The 16240-nt window shown below is 42.8% G+C and overlaps 1 protein-coding gene across 1 annotated transcript in view; it reads right to left on the minus strand.

Annotated features, from left to right (window-relative positions):
- Nucleotides 1-201: 201 nt before the first annotated feature.
- Nucleotides 202-16240, minus strand: part of LOC111151610 (UTP18, small subunit processome component) — a 42957-nt gene continuing 26918 nt past the window's right edge. The window contains exons 11-14 of the mRNA XM_022509705.1: nucleotides 8743-8917; nucleotides 3429-3571; nucleotides 1165-1203; nucleotides 202-392 (exon numbers count right to left, since the gene is read on the minus strand). Coding sequence (XP_022365413.1) covers nucleotides 1179-1203; nucleotides 3429-3571; nucleotides 8743-8917 — 343 coding nt within the window. The 3' untranslated portion in view covers nucleotides 202-392; nucleotides 1165-1178. The remainder of the gene's footprint in view (nucleotides 393-1164; nucleotides 1204-3428; nucleotides 3572-8742; nucleotides 8918-16240) is intronic.

Genomic DNA, 16240 nt, shown 5'->3' on the forward strand with positions numbered 1-16240 from the left:
CCTTACTGGCTCAACAGAGGTTGTTAGCTGATACCCTGAAATACCATGAAACACGGAGAGCTCTCTGCTGGGAAAGGGGGAAATGGCAATTAGGGTAAACTGCGAAACAGAAGAATATCTGTCTGTATTATTTCTGGCTACAGACAGGTGTTTCCAATCTCTCATGTTCAGTCTGAAAAGAAACGCATCCAAGACAGTGTGTTTGTGTGTAGGAGGGAAGGAAAGAACATACATTTATTTTCAAACAAAAGTTGCTATTTGTTTATAAGACACCTCTGTTGACTTAAATAAGCACAGCTGGCTCGATACATCATTATACATATGTTATCACACATTCAGAAAGCTTCTGAGAAGATATATTGAGACAGGTTTCTCTTGTGGCTCAACTGGATCTGAGAAAAGAACAGAAGAAATTACACACTTGATTTACGGCTGCTGGTCACCCACAAATGTATGTGCAGGCTGTGTAACTGGGGAGGCAGGACAGCTAGGCTGCTTTCCCCTCTTGGCTAATGTGGTTTTGCTCAACAATTAACCCTGTATCGCTCCCAGAGTCTCCTCAATCTGTAGAAAACATTTACGAATTTCAGAAAAGAGACGAATAGGCCAACTGCAAAGCTCAACCTCAGAACTACCACATCTCCGAGTCAAAGATCAAGCCACGGAAAGGGAAGCATGTCCCACTGTTTTAAATACTGGGCAGCAATACTAATGACCAGCCATTAACTAGCTCTGTGACAAGCTACCATTAACTAGCCACAGGGCAGGCTACTTTTAATCTCTCAAGAAACATACAAAATAAGGGGTTTTGAGCTCATGGAAGCTATAATTATATCTGAAGATATCTCTCTTGTGATTATGTCTATCCTTTGTGGATTAAATGTTCAGTAATAACAATTCTGATGACCATTACTGAACACCATATTAGAGATCAGACCTCAGAAAAACAGATCCAGACTGTTGTGATTTGGAATAAAAATGCCCAAGGAAGGTTCAGGTCCAGCTGGGCTCTTCCTGATCTACTTCCACCCTACTCCCCTACCCGAAGATACAGCAACCCAGCGGCAAAGAAACAAAGACCAGACAATGTGGTCCCTCTGCCAAATGACAGCAACAGGTGTGAACCCTAAAACCTGAAGAATCAATAAAAACGGATTTTCTTACTTCAAATATTCTCTTCAGAATTCTGAGTAATGGTGCAACCTGAAAAAGTAAAAGACAAATTATCTAAATAATTCTGAAATGATTACCCAGAGTACTGTCAATGAAAATGACGTTAGGAAGATTTTGGGGGGAAAAAAGTGTAATCATAATCATTCTCACGGGGCAGCTAGGTTAAGACTTCTCAACCTGACATCCTGAAGGATCCTAAAGCTAATTCCTCAGATTTCAGTAAAAGCATTAAGCTTACTGCAAAGCATCAAATGGACTGTATGAAATACGTGCTCAGTCATACCCAGCAGACGTGTCAGTCCAAGCCACTTGCTAGAAATAGTCTCACTAGACAGCAATGCTCTCAAGAAAACTCTAATGGCCTCTGGTGCTTAAACTTAGAGGAAAGAAGATTCAATTATAATAAAACCAAAGCTTTGGGAGAGAATTTCTAGGCGTAGTAGGAACCTGCATTCTTTTTATAAAACCTGAACTGAAAAAATCACTCCAAAAATGATTGGGACTGAGAATGATGAGATATATCAACTTCCCAGTGTATCCCATTTTCCTTTCAAAGTAGAACTTGAGACCATATTACTGTTTGCTATATCCTCTCTTCACAATTATCTCCTCAAAACCAATTTATAACCCTCCTTTTCTTCACACCAGATTTCAGTATTTTGAAAGCAGGCCTTCTCTGATACAAACATAAACACAGGGTCCTACGCAGCATTCACCACCAACACAAGGGAGCAAGGACAAGTGCTCTGAGTGAAGTCACAGGCTCCCAGCTCGTCAGCTCCCCGGGAAGAGCCGCCTTGTCACCTGTATCTTCTAGCAACCGTGCAACTAGGGTTTGTTTGTTCCTGCTTTATAGCCAAGCATGCTGAGTGCAGAAAAGAACCTGGGCAGAGCATAACTTTTAGACATCTCTGTGGCTGACGCCCTTATTTACAGCCTACAGCTGGCAGGAAAGCAGGGAAAGCAGCACCTCTTTCCGAAAACAAATAAACAAAAAATCACTTAAATCTAGTGGAGTAAACAGTGAATTGTCAAATCAGCAAAGGTTAATCTAAACAGAAATCACCAACAAAGTGGCAATATTTTTAAAGTGGCTACTCTTCCTCAAACTGACATTCTCAAAACACAGCTTACCACTCCCAAATAAATAAATTTTTTTTAAAGATTTTAATCATTTATTTGACAGACAGAGATCACAAGTAGACAGAGAGGCAGGCAGAGAGAGAGAGAGAAGTGGAAGCAGGCTCCCTGCTGAGCAGAAAGCCCAATGCAGGGCTCGATCCCAGGACTCTGGGATCATGACCAGAGCCGAAAGCAGAGGTTTTAACCCACTGAGCCACCCAGGTGCCCCCCCCCAAATAAATAAATTTTTTAAAAAATTAATAAATAAATCTCCAGGTGAACTTTTCTGTAGTCACATTTTATGGTAAAAAAATGCATTTCAGGGGCACTTGGGTGGCTCAGTGGGTTAAGCCTCTCCCTTTGGCTCAGGTCATGATCTCAGGGTCCTGGGAGCGAGTCCCGCATCAGGCTCTCTGCTCAGCAGGGAGCCTGCTTCTTCCTTTTTCTCTCTCTCTGCCTACTTGTGATCTCTCTCTGTCCAATAAATAAATAAAATCTTTAAAAAAAACAAAAAACAAAAAAAAAAAAAAGAAAAACATTTCAGGGGCGCCTGGGTGGCTCAGTCAGTTAAGCACCTGCCTTTGGCTCAGGCCATGATGCCAGGGTCCTGGGATCAAGTCCCGAATCGGGGTCCCTTCTCCCTCTCCCATTCCCCCTGCTTGTGTACCCTCTCTCACTGTCTCTTTGTCTGCCAAATAAATAAACACAATTTGTTAGATAATGAAGACAGTCCACTTAAACATGCTACAATTAAAAATTTATCTGATTAGGGGCACCTGGGTGGCTCAGTGGATTAAAGCCTCTGCCTTCGGCTCGGGTCATGATCCCAGGATCCTGGGATCAAGCCCCGCGTTGGGCTCTCTGCTCGGCAGGGAGCCTGCTTCCTCCTCTCTCTCTCTCTGCCTGCCTCTCTGCCTACTTGTGATCTCTGTCAAATAAAATAAAATTTAAAAAAATCTAAAAAAAAAAAAATTTTATCTGATTATTAATTAAATAATTAAAGTAGCTGATCAGTAAGCTATAGAATTAATAAACTACATGTGAACGCAGAACTGGGAATGTAACAGCAGTATCTCTTCATATTTTCAGGAGGTGACAGGTATTTCTGATGATTAAACATAAATAATACGCACCTATAGAGCAGAGCCTTGCCCTTTTCATTCCCCAAGGCAAAATACCCACTTCTGGGAGAAAAATCCATGGTATGAACAAGAGAAATGGTCTTCTTTTTAATGACTGGGAAGTTTGAAAATACTGTACAGGAGGGAAGGTGAACCTGTAGGAAAACACACAAAGCTTTAAAAATCACAACTGTGAACTCATCTTTCTTAAATTTTAGGCTTCATCTATATTTCTGCTGGAACAAAAAGTTCATTTTAATTGCAGTACACACGATGTACAATTATCTCAAAGAACCAAAGTGTCTTGAAATTAAAATTGGCTTTTCCATGTGCTATTGACTGAGAGGGAAAGGAGGGAAGAGAAGAAAGTATCTCCTTGATCCTTCTAATCTAGCATCTAGCATGGTGTTCTACGAGACTCCGGTGTTTGCTGAGTGAATTAAAAAAAAGAACACACTCAAGTAAAAAGTCAACAGTGGTACCCATTAATGTTCTAACTTAACAACCACAGTGAACAATACTAAAATTTGGTCACAGGACACAGATACTTTAATTATAAAGAGTCTGATTTTACATAACTGAGACCCAGGAAAAGCCTACCCTACTATTCTATTTAGCATATGATTTCCTTTCTACAATTTTCCTTTCCAACCTCTGTTATGTATTCTTTGCCTTTTCCAATCTCCTCTGAAGGACAAACTCATGAGAAAACCTGGTTCATCGAGTGCAACTGTGTTCTGATTTAAACAGAGCCAAAAGCTGACTTCTGGGCCAGGCCTAGACAAGAGGAGGCACAGTTTCTTTCTCCAAGAGAGTCTACTTCTGGGGAAAAGAAGCCCGAGCCCCAGCGCAAGGCTGACACAAGCCTTCATCCGACTTGTGGATAAACCAAATCCCGGCACAAAAACAGTCACCTGAAGGAGACTGGAAGGTCAACAACTCTAGCTTTCAAATACCCTCCACGTCTTCTAAAAAACACAGCCCCTGGGGCGCCTGGGTGGCTCAGTGGGTTAAGCCTCTGCCTTCGGCTCAGGTCATGATCCCAGGGTCCTAGGATCGAGCCCCACATCAGGCTCTCTGCTCAGTGGGGAGCCTGCTTCCTCCTCACTCTCTGCCTGCCTCTCTGCCTACTTGTGATCTCCGTCTGTCAAATAAATAAATAAAATCTTTAAAACAAAACAAAACAAACAAAAAAAAAACACAGCCCCTTCGTGTTCCGGCACGCACGGACAGCTATCACCCAGCTGTTCACCCTGGTGGTCTGTCACCCGCCACACTTTAAGATGAGGCTTTAAGACATTAAAACTCTTCCTTCTGGAAGAGACCTACTGAGCCTTTCATCAAGAAAGTACAGCGTACAGTGAATCTCCAAGCCATCTCGATTATTCTCGACTTTCCCAGAAAGCAGGTTCTTCCTGCACGGCATGGCATCAAGGCAGAGGCATCAGTACTAACGAGAACTGTCTAGACCCATTAAAGCCACGGAGTTGGCAGTACCTAGACTTGATCTTCACTTTTTTTTTTTTTTTTAAAGATTTTACTTATTTATTTGACAGACAGAGATCACAAGTAGGCAGAGAGGCAGGCAGAGAGAGAGGAGAGGGGGAAGCAGGCTCCCTGCTGAGCAGAGAGCCCGATGCAGGGCTCGATCCCAGAACCCTGAGATCATGACCTGAGCAGAGGCAGAGGCTTAACCCACTGAGCCACTCAGGCACCCTTGATCTTCACTTTTAAACTTCTTAAAACCCACTCTCTATAAAGGTTCCTTGAAAAATTCATTAAAAAAAAAGAAGAAATACTTAATAAAGCAGAGTAGTTATTTAGGAAAGAAGCCACAATATAAATATTGCAGGATTTATTTACACTTAGTTTGGCAATGTGTAAATTATATGAATTTGTAAGTGGTTGGCTTCTCAATTGTGTTTTGCTTAGGCTAGCGGAAATTTGTATCCTCCAACCATGTGCCAACTTTGAACAGGTGATCCGAGGCCTCATGGGAACAGACAATCAGGAAATCACCATTTCCTACAAGTGCCAACAAGAGGACTGTCCTATGTCCAACTTTTGCTTCCTCCCTATATGTCACCTGGTACTTGAACACTATGCCCCAGATATTTGCTCCTTAACTTTGCTGGCGTGACTTTGAAGTCTTGGAAGCCGCTTTTCTGACTCTTCCAAAACAAACCAGAACCACCTTTCCACTTGAACGACTTCCTAAAGATAATTATATTAAACCACGCCCTTTATTTTCTAAACTAAATTAGAAAAAACAGTCTCCTAATTTGGATTCATGTAACCTCATACTTGGGTCAACTGCTTATTACAACTAGGGAGCTCAATGTGAGGGGAAAATTGGGGCAAAAAACACATTTCAATTTTTTAAAGCCCATTTTTACCAGAAGGTCATGGTGTTATTTTTGTAGCCAAATGAACAGAAGAGAGTATCAGAAATACTGTGGTAAATATACACACTTAATAAAGTATGTGATATAAATGGTGTCTCCTCACAACTTACACAACCGTACACAGCAGGCCAGTGTGCTCCTTCTGATGGAGGAGAAACCCCACCTCATTTAACAACTTATTTTTACATTTTACCTCCTCTAGATTTGAATATCAAGAGCAAAAACATGTTTACAATGGTCTCCCAAGAGACCCAGCTGTATCTATTTCTGAAGTTCCCCAGTGGAGTCTCCCCCTGAATCAGCACTTCTTCCCTCAGACAAACTCCCACCCACCTGCTGAGAGGAAATTCTCTTTATGGCCCTTGTATTAAAAGCTATTACTGAACTGTTAATTAAACAAAAACCCACGGGATCCTCGATGGCTCATCAATTAAAAGGCCAACTCCTAATTTCAGGTCAGGTCATGATACCAGGGTTGTGGGATCAAGTCTCTCCCTCCCTCTGCCCGAGTCTCTCCCTCCCTCTGCCCGTACCCCCCACCCCTGCCCTGTGCTTATGCGCGCTCTCTAAAATAAATCTTTAAAAGAAAGGGAAAAAAACCATAAAAACCTAACTTCTTTACCTCAGAAAGTTCCCTTTCCCTCCAACACCGTATCTGTCATTACATTTAAGGGCCCAGGTATCAAAATTCAACAAGTAAAAAGCTCACTCATCCTTATTTAATGGATAAGAAGTTCCACAACTTCCTACTACAGCAAAGACTGTAGATGCAGTAACAATTTAACTTCTGTGTCTCTTACTGGTGCAACGGCTCGGATTTACATTCACTGCTTTGTGCTGGGATAACAGCTGTTCGGATCATTCTGAGAGACTGCATTTAATGACACTAAGGCTGTTTCACTGAGGCATTCTGAGCCTGCCATGCCTGGCCTCTTTCCATTAGATATTATGGTTGACTACCATTTAAAAAATGGGATTTGGCTGTTACTAATGAATTCCTTGTGTGGCTTTGCCACAGTAAAAAAACCATAAATGCTGCCGTGATCACTGAAGCAAACGAGGCAGAACTAACTACTACGCCGTCTTGCAAAATGTATTATGTCAACAGGAGGTGGATCCCGTGGTTTTCTAAAACAATTTACTACCATTAAAATGATAAAAGGTTAATGTGTGCTAGTCCACTACTCCCATTAGAGGAATGGGGATTTTAAAACTGACTTGAATTAGAACCTTCTCATTCATCAAAGGACTCGTTCAGCACAAAGGCAATGAAACACAGTACTGTACTTCCCACTCTTTCCAACAGAATCCTTCCTCCCTCCAAGAAAAGCTTATGGAGAATGCCAACAGACACCGCGGACAACAGCGAAGCTGCTCGGTGTGCTACAGGTAGGACCTCACCTCCTCCTTTGTGCCACCTGCCATCTGAAGTTCTGTACACCTTCTGGGAGCACAGGAATTCAGCTGGAAAACCACGGATGTCCCAGGAAGAATGGAGAACCTAGAAGCACATGCCCTTTACTGGCTGTTGACCCTAGGTGAGTTAATCCTCGGAGGAATGTTACTTGGCGCACAATTTTTTTGAAGACCTCTTTGTGAATCTTTGTGAACTATACACTATCACGCGAAGCTAATAAAGTATGCAAGACCCTCTGGCAAGTGAACGAGATAAAGGTTAGAGTGTCCGTAGGGTGCTTACAGTCTGGCGGCATACGTGTAATACCGCCACAGGCAGTACCACCATTCAGAGCTCTGGGCCATGCGGGTACCTGGTGTCTGCGGCAAAGAATGGTTCAATAACGAAGAAACCGGTTCTGCCTACAGCATAGGAAGCTTCAGAGATGCAGGGACGTGTGAGCTGGGCTCTGAGGTTGGGCAGAAAGGAGTTCAGACAGACCTGAGGCTGCTATCCTCAGAAAGGCCTAGCTGCAAGGGTGGCCCTTCGATCACGTTTGGCAACTTAACTGGGAAACAGTTCTCTGCACTGATGTGACACTTTCCCTAATGGATAAGGATGGCTCACCAGGCCTGAAGGATTTGTACAATGTGGTTTCTGCTGAACACCTGCCTTTACTTCAGGGAGCCCAGAATTTTGGTGCATGTGAGGCGGAGGGTAGCTCCATGATCAACCGCCAATAAAGACCTTGAGCACAGCCCCTAATGAGGGACTGCCTGACAGAACACACTCCACCCACGTGGTCACAACTTGCTGGAGGAATGAGACATGGCCTTTGTGACTCCACTAGGAGGGGTCCCTTGGAAGCCGGTGCCTGGTCTCCTCCAGACTTTGCCCCCTGTACCTTCCCTTGGCTGATTCTACTGCGCATGCTTTCCCTGGAGTAACTCTCAGCCATGAACGAGACCATACACTGAATCCTGTTGAGTCCTAGGAAATCAACAAACCTGGGGGAGGTCCTGGGGACCACTGGCAGGGAGGCAAACGCACAAGTACGAGCTAGCCGTTTAAAGTGTAATCTGCTTACACAGTCGGCTTTCAAGCTCAGTTTATGTTCAAAATCTAAGAACTGCCTCCCCTCCTCCATTATGACAGCAGGCCTTTAAAAAGGCAGGGATTAGGAAAGAAAACTGTAGAAAAATAAAGTGCTTGCCGTAAACAAATTCCTTAAGGCAAATTTGGGGGCTACTGTACATCACCACTTCTACAACCACACCCCCAAAAGCCCCAATACTTGTAATTTCTACATCAAAAGAAGCTACTCTTTTTAAAATAAACCAATACTCTTCTTTCCTACTATCTTTCCATGTTTTCAACTTAGTTCTAAGATTTTTGGGGGAGGAAGGAAGCTACTACATATCATTCAGTACATTTCAATTTTTTTTTTTTAAATTAGGCTCCACACCTAGTGTGGAGCCTAAGGATTATAAATGATTTTATTTTTTTAAAGATAAAGGTATATTACCAATCTGACTGCTTCTTTCATTTCTTCTGAAGCAATTGCCAAGATTTCTGTAGTAGGATTGAAGCTCAGAGAAGTAACACCTGTAACCAAGTTCATTATAGCTTTTATCGGCTTTGGATTTGTTTCTTGGAGACAAGAATCTTGATTGTATATGTTTACCACTCCACAATTAGAACTGCGGAAAGAAAAGGGAATACAACAAATTAAAAAAAAAGAACAAAATGGCTTTCGCAACCTAAATGAATAGACTGAACCCCACACACTGATATCTGTAGAAATCATAGCATGTTGTGTTACAAAGGGACCAGGGCTGTAGGCTTTATCCTAAGGCAAAAAGCCAGACACATTCTACCAGTTCTACCGCAATCTTGCTAAACTCTTGTTAACTCCAATGGCTTTTCAACTGTGAGCTAGAGAATCCAAGAAAGCCTAGATTCTCCATTATTTATTCCTTCAATAAATATTTACTGAATGTCAACTTTATGCCAGGCACTAGATGCAAAGGTGAACAAGACTGAGACCACGCCTGCCACTCCCACGGTGTTTATGGCCAACCAAACATTTGAAAATGAGAATGAGAGCCGTCCTTTCCCTATTTGAGTTCCTCTTCTCTCTTTTTATTCTATCATATTTGTGAGAACTGCCAAAACGGGTGTCGTGCAGCATCTGTAACAGGTATCTTAGTTCCGCTCTCCTGGGAATATCCACAGTTAAGAATTACGGAAGCGACCACGCACTCTGTTTACTGAAATGTTTACAGCAACGAATTACATCCAGTGCTCATAAAAAGTAAATCCTGATGACCTGCCCATTAACAGAATCATTCTCAGAGAGGAACTTTCAGTAAATGTTCAGACGACCTCCTGTTATGGGCACCATTTATAAGGAACAGGGACCAGGTACTTGTAACTCAAATACTCAGATCAAACTTCATTAGCAAATGCAACACAAACCTGAAAGCTGCAAGAGCTAAAGCCTCAAAGTGACAAGGGTGACACACGGACCTTCCACTAAATGTGCTCACTCCCAAACATCCTCATTTATTCTCTCGGTACATACTGCCTGCTTACAATGAGCCAGACACACTGCACTAACAAGACCAACTCAGGTCACACACAGCGCTCTACATCTGAATGACAGCCAACCACACAAACGACATGTGAGTGCTTCGGAGTCCTCCAACTACTTACAGAGACATTTTCTCATTTGATTCTCAGAACCCTTTAAGAAGAGGTAACCATAAGCACTCGGGAGACAAAACAAATATCCTTGGTTTATTTAATTTTGTTATGGACTGAGTATCTGTGCCCCACTAAAATTCCTATGATGAAATTTAAGCACCAACCCCTTATTAGGAGGTGGGGCCTCTGGGAGGAGGCCTCTCCTCTGGGAGGAGATTAAGGTCATGACGGTGGAGCCCTTATAAAAGTGACCCCAGAGACTCTCTCCCTCTTTCCACGTGAGGAAACAAGAAGTCAATGGTCTGTAACCTGGGAGAGGGTCTCCATGGAACCCAGTTGTGCTGGTACCCTGACCTCAGTCTCCAGAAGGAAGAGAAATAAATTTCTGTTGTTTATAAGCTACCTAGTCTATGGGTATTCATTACAGCAACCTGAAAGGACAAAGACAAATTTCCTCTTTTCCTTATTTGTATTTTTGACTTGGATCAAAATGTCTACTGGTTGTATTTATACCAAATCTCTTTTCTTGCTAAACACTGATTTATGGCTAAATCCATCTTAACTAAGGACAAAAAGTTATAATCCATATGGCTCTCTTCTAAACGTCAATTTTTTTTAAAGATTTTATTTCTTTGAGAGAGAGTGAGAGAGAGAGCACAAGCAGGGTGATGGGCAGAGGGAGAAGCAGGCTTCCCGCTGAGCAGGGAGCCCAACATGGGGCTCGATCCCAGACCCTGGGATCATGACCTGAGCCAAAAGCAGACACTTAACCGACTGAGCCACCCAGATGCCCCCTTATATCGAATCTTACCATCATGAATGTGAGATGCTCCTTAAATGCCTACCCATTCTTATTTGACTATTGATTAAATTTATGGAAGAAAAATGGCACAAGTTGATCACTTTGATATATGGAAACTTATTCTATTAGTGGTATTTCTGCTAACAAAATATAATTGATTCTTGGGCACCTGGGTGCCAGTTAGTCGAGCATCCAAATCTTGGTTTGGGCTCAGGTCATGATCTCAGGGCTGTGAGATCCAGTCCCACATCGGGCTCAGTGCTCAGGGCAGAGTCGGCTTGAGTTTCTCTCTCCCCTTCCCTCTCCCTCTGCCCTCCCCACCACCCCTGCTCACTCTCTCTAAAATAAATTTTAAAATCTTTATTAAAAAATGGATATAACTGATTCTAATATGTCATTGAGAGTAATCAGTATTTATTGAATGTATTAATAGTTACTTATTAATTAATATATATTAAATATAATATAATATATATTACATTAATATAATCAGTATTTATTGAATGAGACCTGTATATCCAACACTATGTAATACAGGAATACAAAGTATCAGAAAGAATTTATCCCAGAAAAAAATATACCTGCATGAAATAGCCAGAAAGACAAGAGAACAGAATACAGCACACTAAGGTCTGTCTGGGACCTATAACATCAAAGAGAGGGAAATTAGTATGAGTGAAGCTGGACCAGATTAAAGTTTGTGGACAACACAGGACTCCAGATGGGGAAGGCAGACATTAAGTCAAAAAACAAACCAGGGACAGCGCCTGGGTGGCTCAGTTGGTTAAGCAACTGCCTTCGGCTCAGGTCATGATCCCCGGGGTCCTGGGATTGAGCCCCACATCGGGCTAAACCTGCTCTGCTGGGAGCCTGCTTCTCCTTCCCCCTTTGCCTGCCACTCACCCTGCTTGTGCTCTGTCAAATAAATAAATAATCCTAAAAAACAAACAAACAGAACACCTAGGTGGCTCAGTCAGTTAAGTGTCTGCCTTGGGCTCAGTTCATAATCCCAGGACATAACCTAAAGAAGCAGACATGACTGCTACCCTTCCACCCACAACCACAGCTGACTGGGCTAGAAGCAAGTTCCTGAGTCACAGGCAGTCAATCCATTAGCAGATCAGCAACCACAGAGTGTCCCAGTACACAAAAATCTTCACAAAGAGGAATGATGGCACTTAAGCCGGATCAGGGTTTGTCTTATGGATTAGGACTGGGAACCACAGCGGTGGTGGGTGTGAAAGCTAAAAAGGCATAAAGGAAGAGCACACAGGGCCACAAAGAAATTAATATTATGAGCAAGAAGAAACTATAAAGCAGAATAGTAGTCATCAACGAGTGACAATTCTGCCCCTGGGAGGACATTTTAATTGTCACTACTAGGGGGTCACCACAGCCATAGACAGCCTACAGAACTTACAAACAGGCCGAACACAGAACTCAAATCCTCTCCTCCGCTGAATACTCTGAGACTGAACTCTACTGACTTTCTTCTTATCCTCAGTCACCTCTTTCTCCATAGACTCTTGTCCCCAAGGTTTTATATCCCATCTACCTCTACGTCTAGTATCTCATTCACATCTCACTTAGTCCTATGGACCACCTAGCTCCAATCACATCTAAATTAGCACCTTTAGGGGCGCTGGGTGGCTCAGTCCTTAAGCATCTGCCTTCGGCTCAGGTCATGATCCCAGGGTCCTGCGATCGAGCCCCGCATTGGACTCTCTGCTCGGCGGGAAGCCTGCTTCTCCCTCTCCCACTCCCCTTTGCTTGTGTTCCCTCTCTGTGTCTCTCTTTCAAATAAATAAATAAAATCTTTTTATAAATAGATAGATAAATAAATAAGTGCCTTTACTCTGAGACACACCGCACTTCTAACTGCTTGTGGACATGAATGCACGTCTTCCCACACTCTTTCTCCTCTTCCCCCCTCATGCAAGGACAAGCCCACCCTTCCAGCTGCTCAAGCCGAGAGCCTGAGAATGTCACTGCTTCTCTCCCATCCCAATTCTCTAAGCAGCTTTGATCTACATCACAAACATCATTGCCTCTCTCGTATTCCCATTCCCACTGTCCTTAGCGATGGCCCCACTGCAATGACCTCAAAGCTCCCTGCACCTGTTGCCCCCCCAAAAGCTGTGATGGGAATTATCTACTTCAAACCCTAAAATCTAGATATGATCATGACTCTCCTCTACTTAAAAACCCTTGATGTTTTCTCTTTCCACTCAATGTAATGTCCACACTCTTCGACACAGTGAGAAGACCTCTAGAAGTTGTCCCCCTCCTGCTTCCCTTTGTCACCTAAGCCCTCAGGAGTCAACCCATCTGCACTCCATTCAGAAACCAAATCTGAATCCTCTCCCCTCCATACCTTTCCTTTCCACTACCTGCAACACCCTTCTCTAAATCCTATCTGGCCCTCCAAAAGCTTAGCTCGAGTGCCAATACCTATAAAAATACTCTTCCAGGGCGCCTGGGTGGCTCAGTGGGTTAAGCTGCTGCCTTCAGCTCAGGTCATGATCCCAGGATCCTGGGAACGAGTCCCACATCGGGCTCTCTGCTCAGCAGGGAGCCTGCTTCCCTTCCTCTCTCTCTGCCTGCCTCTCTGCCTACTTATGATCTCTGTCTGTCAAATAAATAAATAAAATTAAAAAAAAAAATACTCTTCCAGGTGACCATTACAACAGCCTTCACCCAATCCTTACACTTTTAAGAGACACTGTATCTCAACAGCAGACCTGATGACTTGTCTGGGAAGAGCCACATGGATCCATCTGTCCTCACCATGGCACCATGAACTATGAGAATGCAATGGCACGCTGTCATTCTTCTATCTCACAATCCCTAGCTAAATGGTCACTGTTTTTATAAATGAGAAAACCAAGGCAGAAACACATCACCGAATAAACGGGTTTTTCTGACACTGTAAAACATGTATGTCCTGAAGATTCTCTAGATGAACTAAAATGAAAATCATTTTATATGTTCAAGGAGAGAGTTAAAATTAAAGGACTATTAACTCCAGGCCCTAAATACTAATGAATTTCTTATTTTCCCACAGCCCTGAATTATCCAGTATTTTCTGAATATAAAAATCAAAAACTTCGAGGGGGTGCAGTGTGGAAAGAACACAGAATTGGGAACCAGACAACCTGAGTTCCAGACCCAGCTTTGCCAATAATCAGTTTAATGAGTAACAACCAATAAAGAAAACTCAAATTACCCAATTCTTAGACCTCAGCTTCCCTATCAATAAAGTGACTGGACCGAACTAGCTCGATTCAACACACCTTCCTGTGATGACAGAAATGCGCTGCACCTGCACTGTTGACATGGGCGCCACCAGACACACGTGTGCCTACCGAACACTTCAAATGGGGCATGTGTCACTAAGGAACACATTTTTATTTTGATTAATTTAAATTTAACTAGCCACATGTGGCCAGTGGCGACTGTGATGGACGTGCAGGATTAGATCAAGATGCCATCCAGAGGGGTGCCTGGGTGGCTCAATGGGTTAAGATGCCATCCAGATACATACAAGGGAGGGAACAGAAACAGGACAATAAAAACAATGAAAATATCCTACAGCACAAAGATGAAAGAGACACTGGGTTATTAGCTTTAAGTTCCAGAAGACTAGCTCCCATATTTTCCAAAGTCAGAGAGGTAACTGAAATCAAAAAAATCCTGAAGCAAAGTCTTAAACTAAGGGCTTAAAACCCAGATGTAAGTAGGAGAAACAGCAATCCAAGGTACATTTAGAGATTTAAAGAGATAAAAGATAAAACTATGGAAAAGCTGAAACAGAATGCTTGAAGTAGATCTTCCAAAGGGATTACATACATGGCACAAAAGGATTCATACTCAAGACAAACTGGACTATAAATTCTCTTTGCTTCTTGTAAGATTTTTTAATTTACAAAACTCCTAGTACACTGTACCTTCACATATTTAAAAACACAAACGCAGGGAGATGTACCTTTAAAACAGATGTAAAGGGGCTAAGAGCTCCGGCTTTGCCGCCAGACTATTTGGACTGTAACAGCTGGCTCTCCCTTACTCTCTGTGCGATCTTAACCAAGTTACCTAATCACAGTGCCTCTACTCCCACACCTATGAGGCGGAGAGACTAGTACCTATATTGTGAAGCAAGAAATGAGAGTTACTTTATATGTAAAAAATATATATACACACCCACACACATATATAATCAATATACACCCATATATGCACATATATAGTTACATAAGAAAAACAAAAGTCCTCAGCACATGGTAAACACTGGGAAAAACTTTGTTGCTAAATCTCTTTATTATAATTATGATTCAAAGTCTGAAACTACTTAGATGGGAACCACAATAAAAAGGTAATTTTATTTTTTTCATTTTTTTAAAAAGAATTTAATTTATTGAGAGCAAAAGAGACAGCGTGCACAAAGCAGGGGAGGGGCAGAGGAAGAGGGAGAAGCAGACTCTGCAGAAGCAGAGCAGGGAGCCTAATGAGGGGATTGATCCCAGGACCCTGGGATCATGACCTTAACCGACTGAGCCACCCAAGTGCCCCAAAAAGGCAATTTTGTGTATTTATGAGAAGCTGATGAAGACTACAGTCAACAAATCTCTCATCACTGATAAAACTTTGATTTGAAAATATAAAAATAGGTATTTCTATGGCATTGACCTAAAATTCTCACAATGCAAAGCCCCAAAGTGGTTTGTATATTGCAACCCTAGTAAAGGCAGGAGACTAATCTCGTGATCTGGGCCATGGCTGCAGCGGGAGACATTCCCAATTCCCCCACAGTAAGCAGAGAGACTGGAACAATAAAATAAAACAAAAGAGATTCTCCAAGTTACCTTACATGGTCATCTGAATTTGGTGAGCTGCTGTCTGAGGTCCTACCGGCCCCTGCCCACAAAGCGCCATCACACACAACAGAGAACATGCCATGTCTCAACTCTTTTCCACTCTTCAGTACACAGTGCTTTGTACCTAGTGGACAGTCACGTGTCTCTTTCTTTTTGAACTGACTGACTTCCAGACCAGCTAGGAAGTCACAAAACAAGACACCCTAAAGCACTGACACAAGACGCAGCAAAGGTACACTCTAACTACAGACTGCACCCCGCAGAGTGAGAGGACCGCCCCTGAAACCGTGAGACCAGACCACAGGGTTCCGGATCACTCTGTCAGTGACTCCAGTGGTCTCTTCCAGGACAATCCTGACATCAGTGGCTGTCTACAGAATGAAGGGTAGTCCAGAGATTTCCCAAGTACGTTCTAACTCTGATGTTGCAGGAATTAATATGAAAGCTTTCTAAAAGTATATAGTAATCCTTACATTAACAAATGGCATAAAAACAGTAACGGAGGGCGCCTGGGTGGCTCAATTGGTTAAGCATCTGGCTTCAGCTCATGTGATGGTCCCAGGGTCCTGGGATCAAGTCCCGCATCAGGCTCCCTGCTCAGCACCAAGTTTGCTTCTCCCTTTGCCCCACCCCTGCTCATG

Source organism: Enhydra lutris, unplaced genomic scaffold (genome assembly GCF_002288905.1).
Source record: "Enhydra lutris kenyoni isolate GAN:26980312 unplaced genomic scaffold, ASM228890v2 scaffoldscaffold26, whole genome shotgun sequence".
Lineage (NCBI taxonomy): Eukaryota > Metazoa > Chordata > Mammalia > Carnivora > Mustelidae > Enhydra > Enhydra lutris.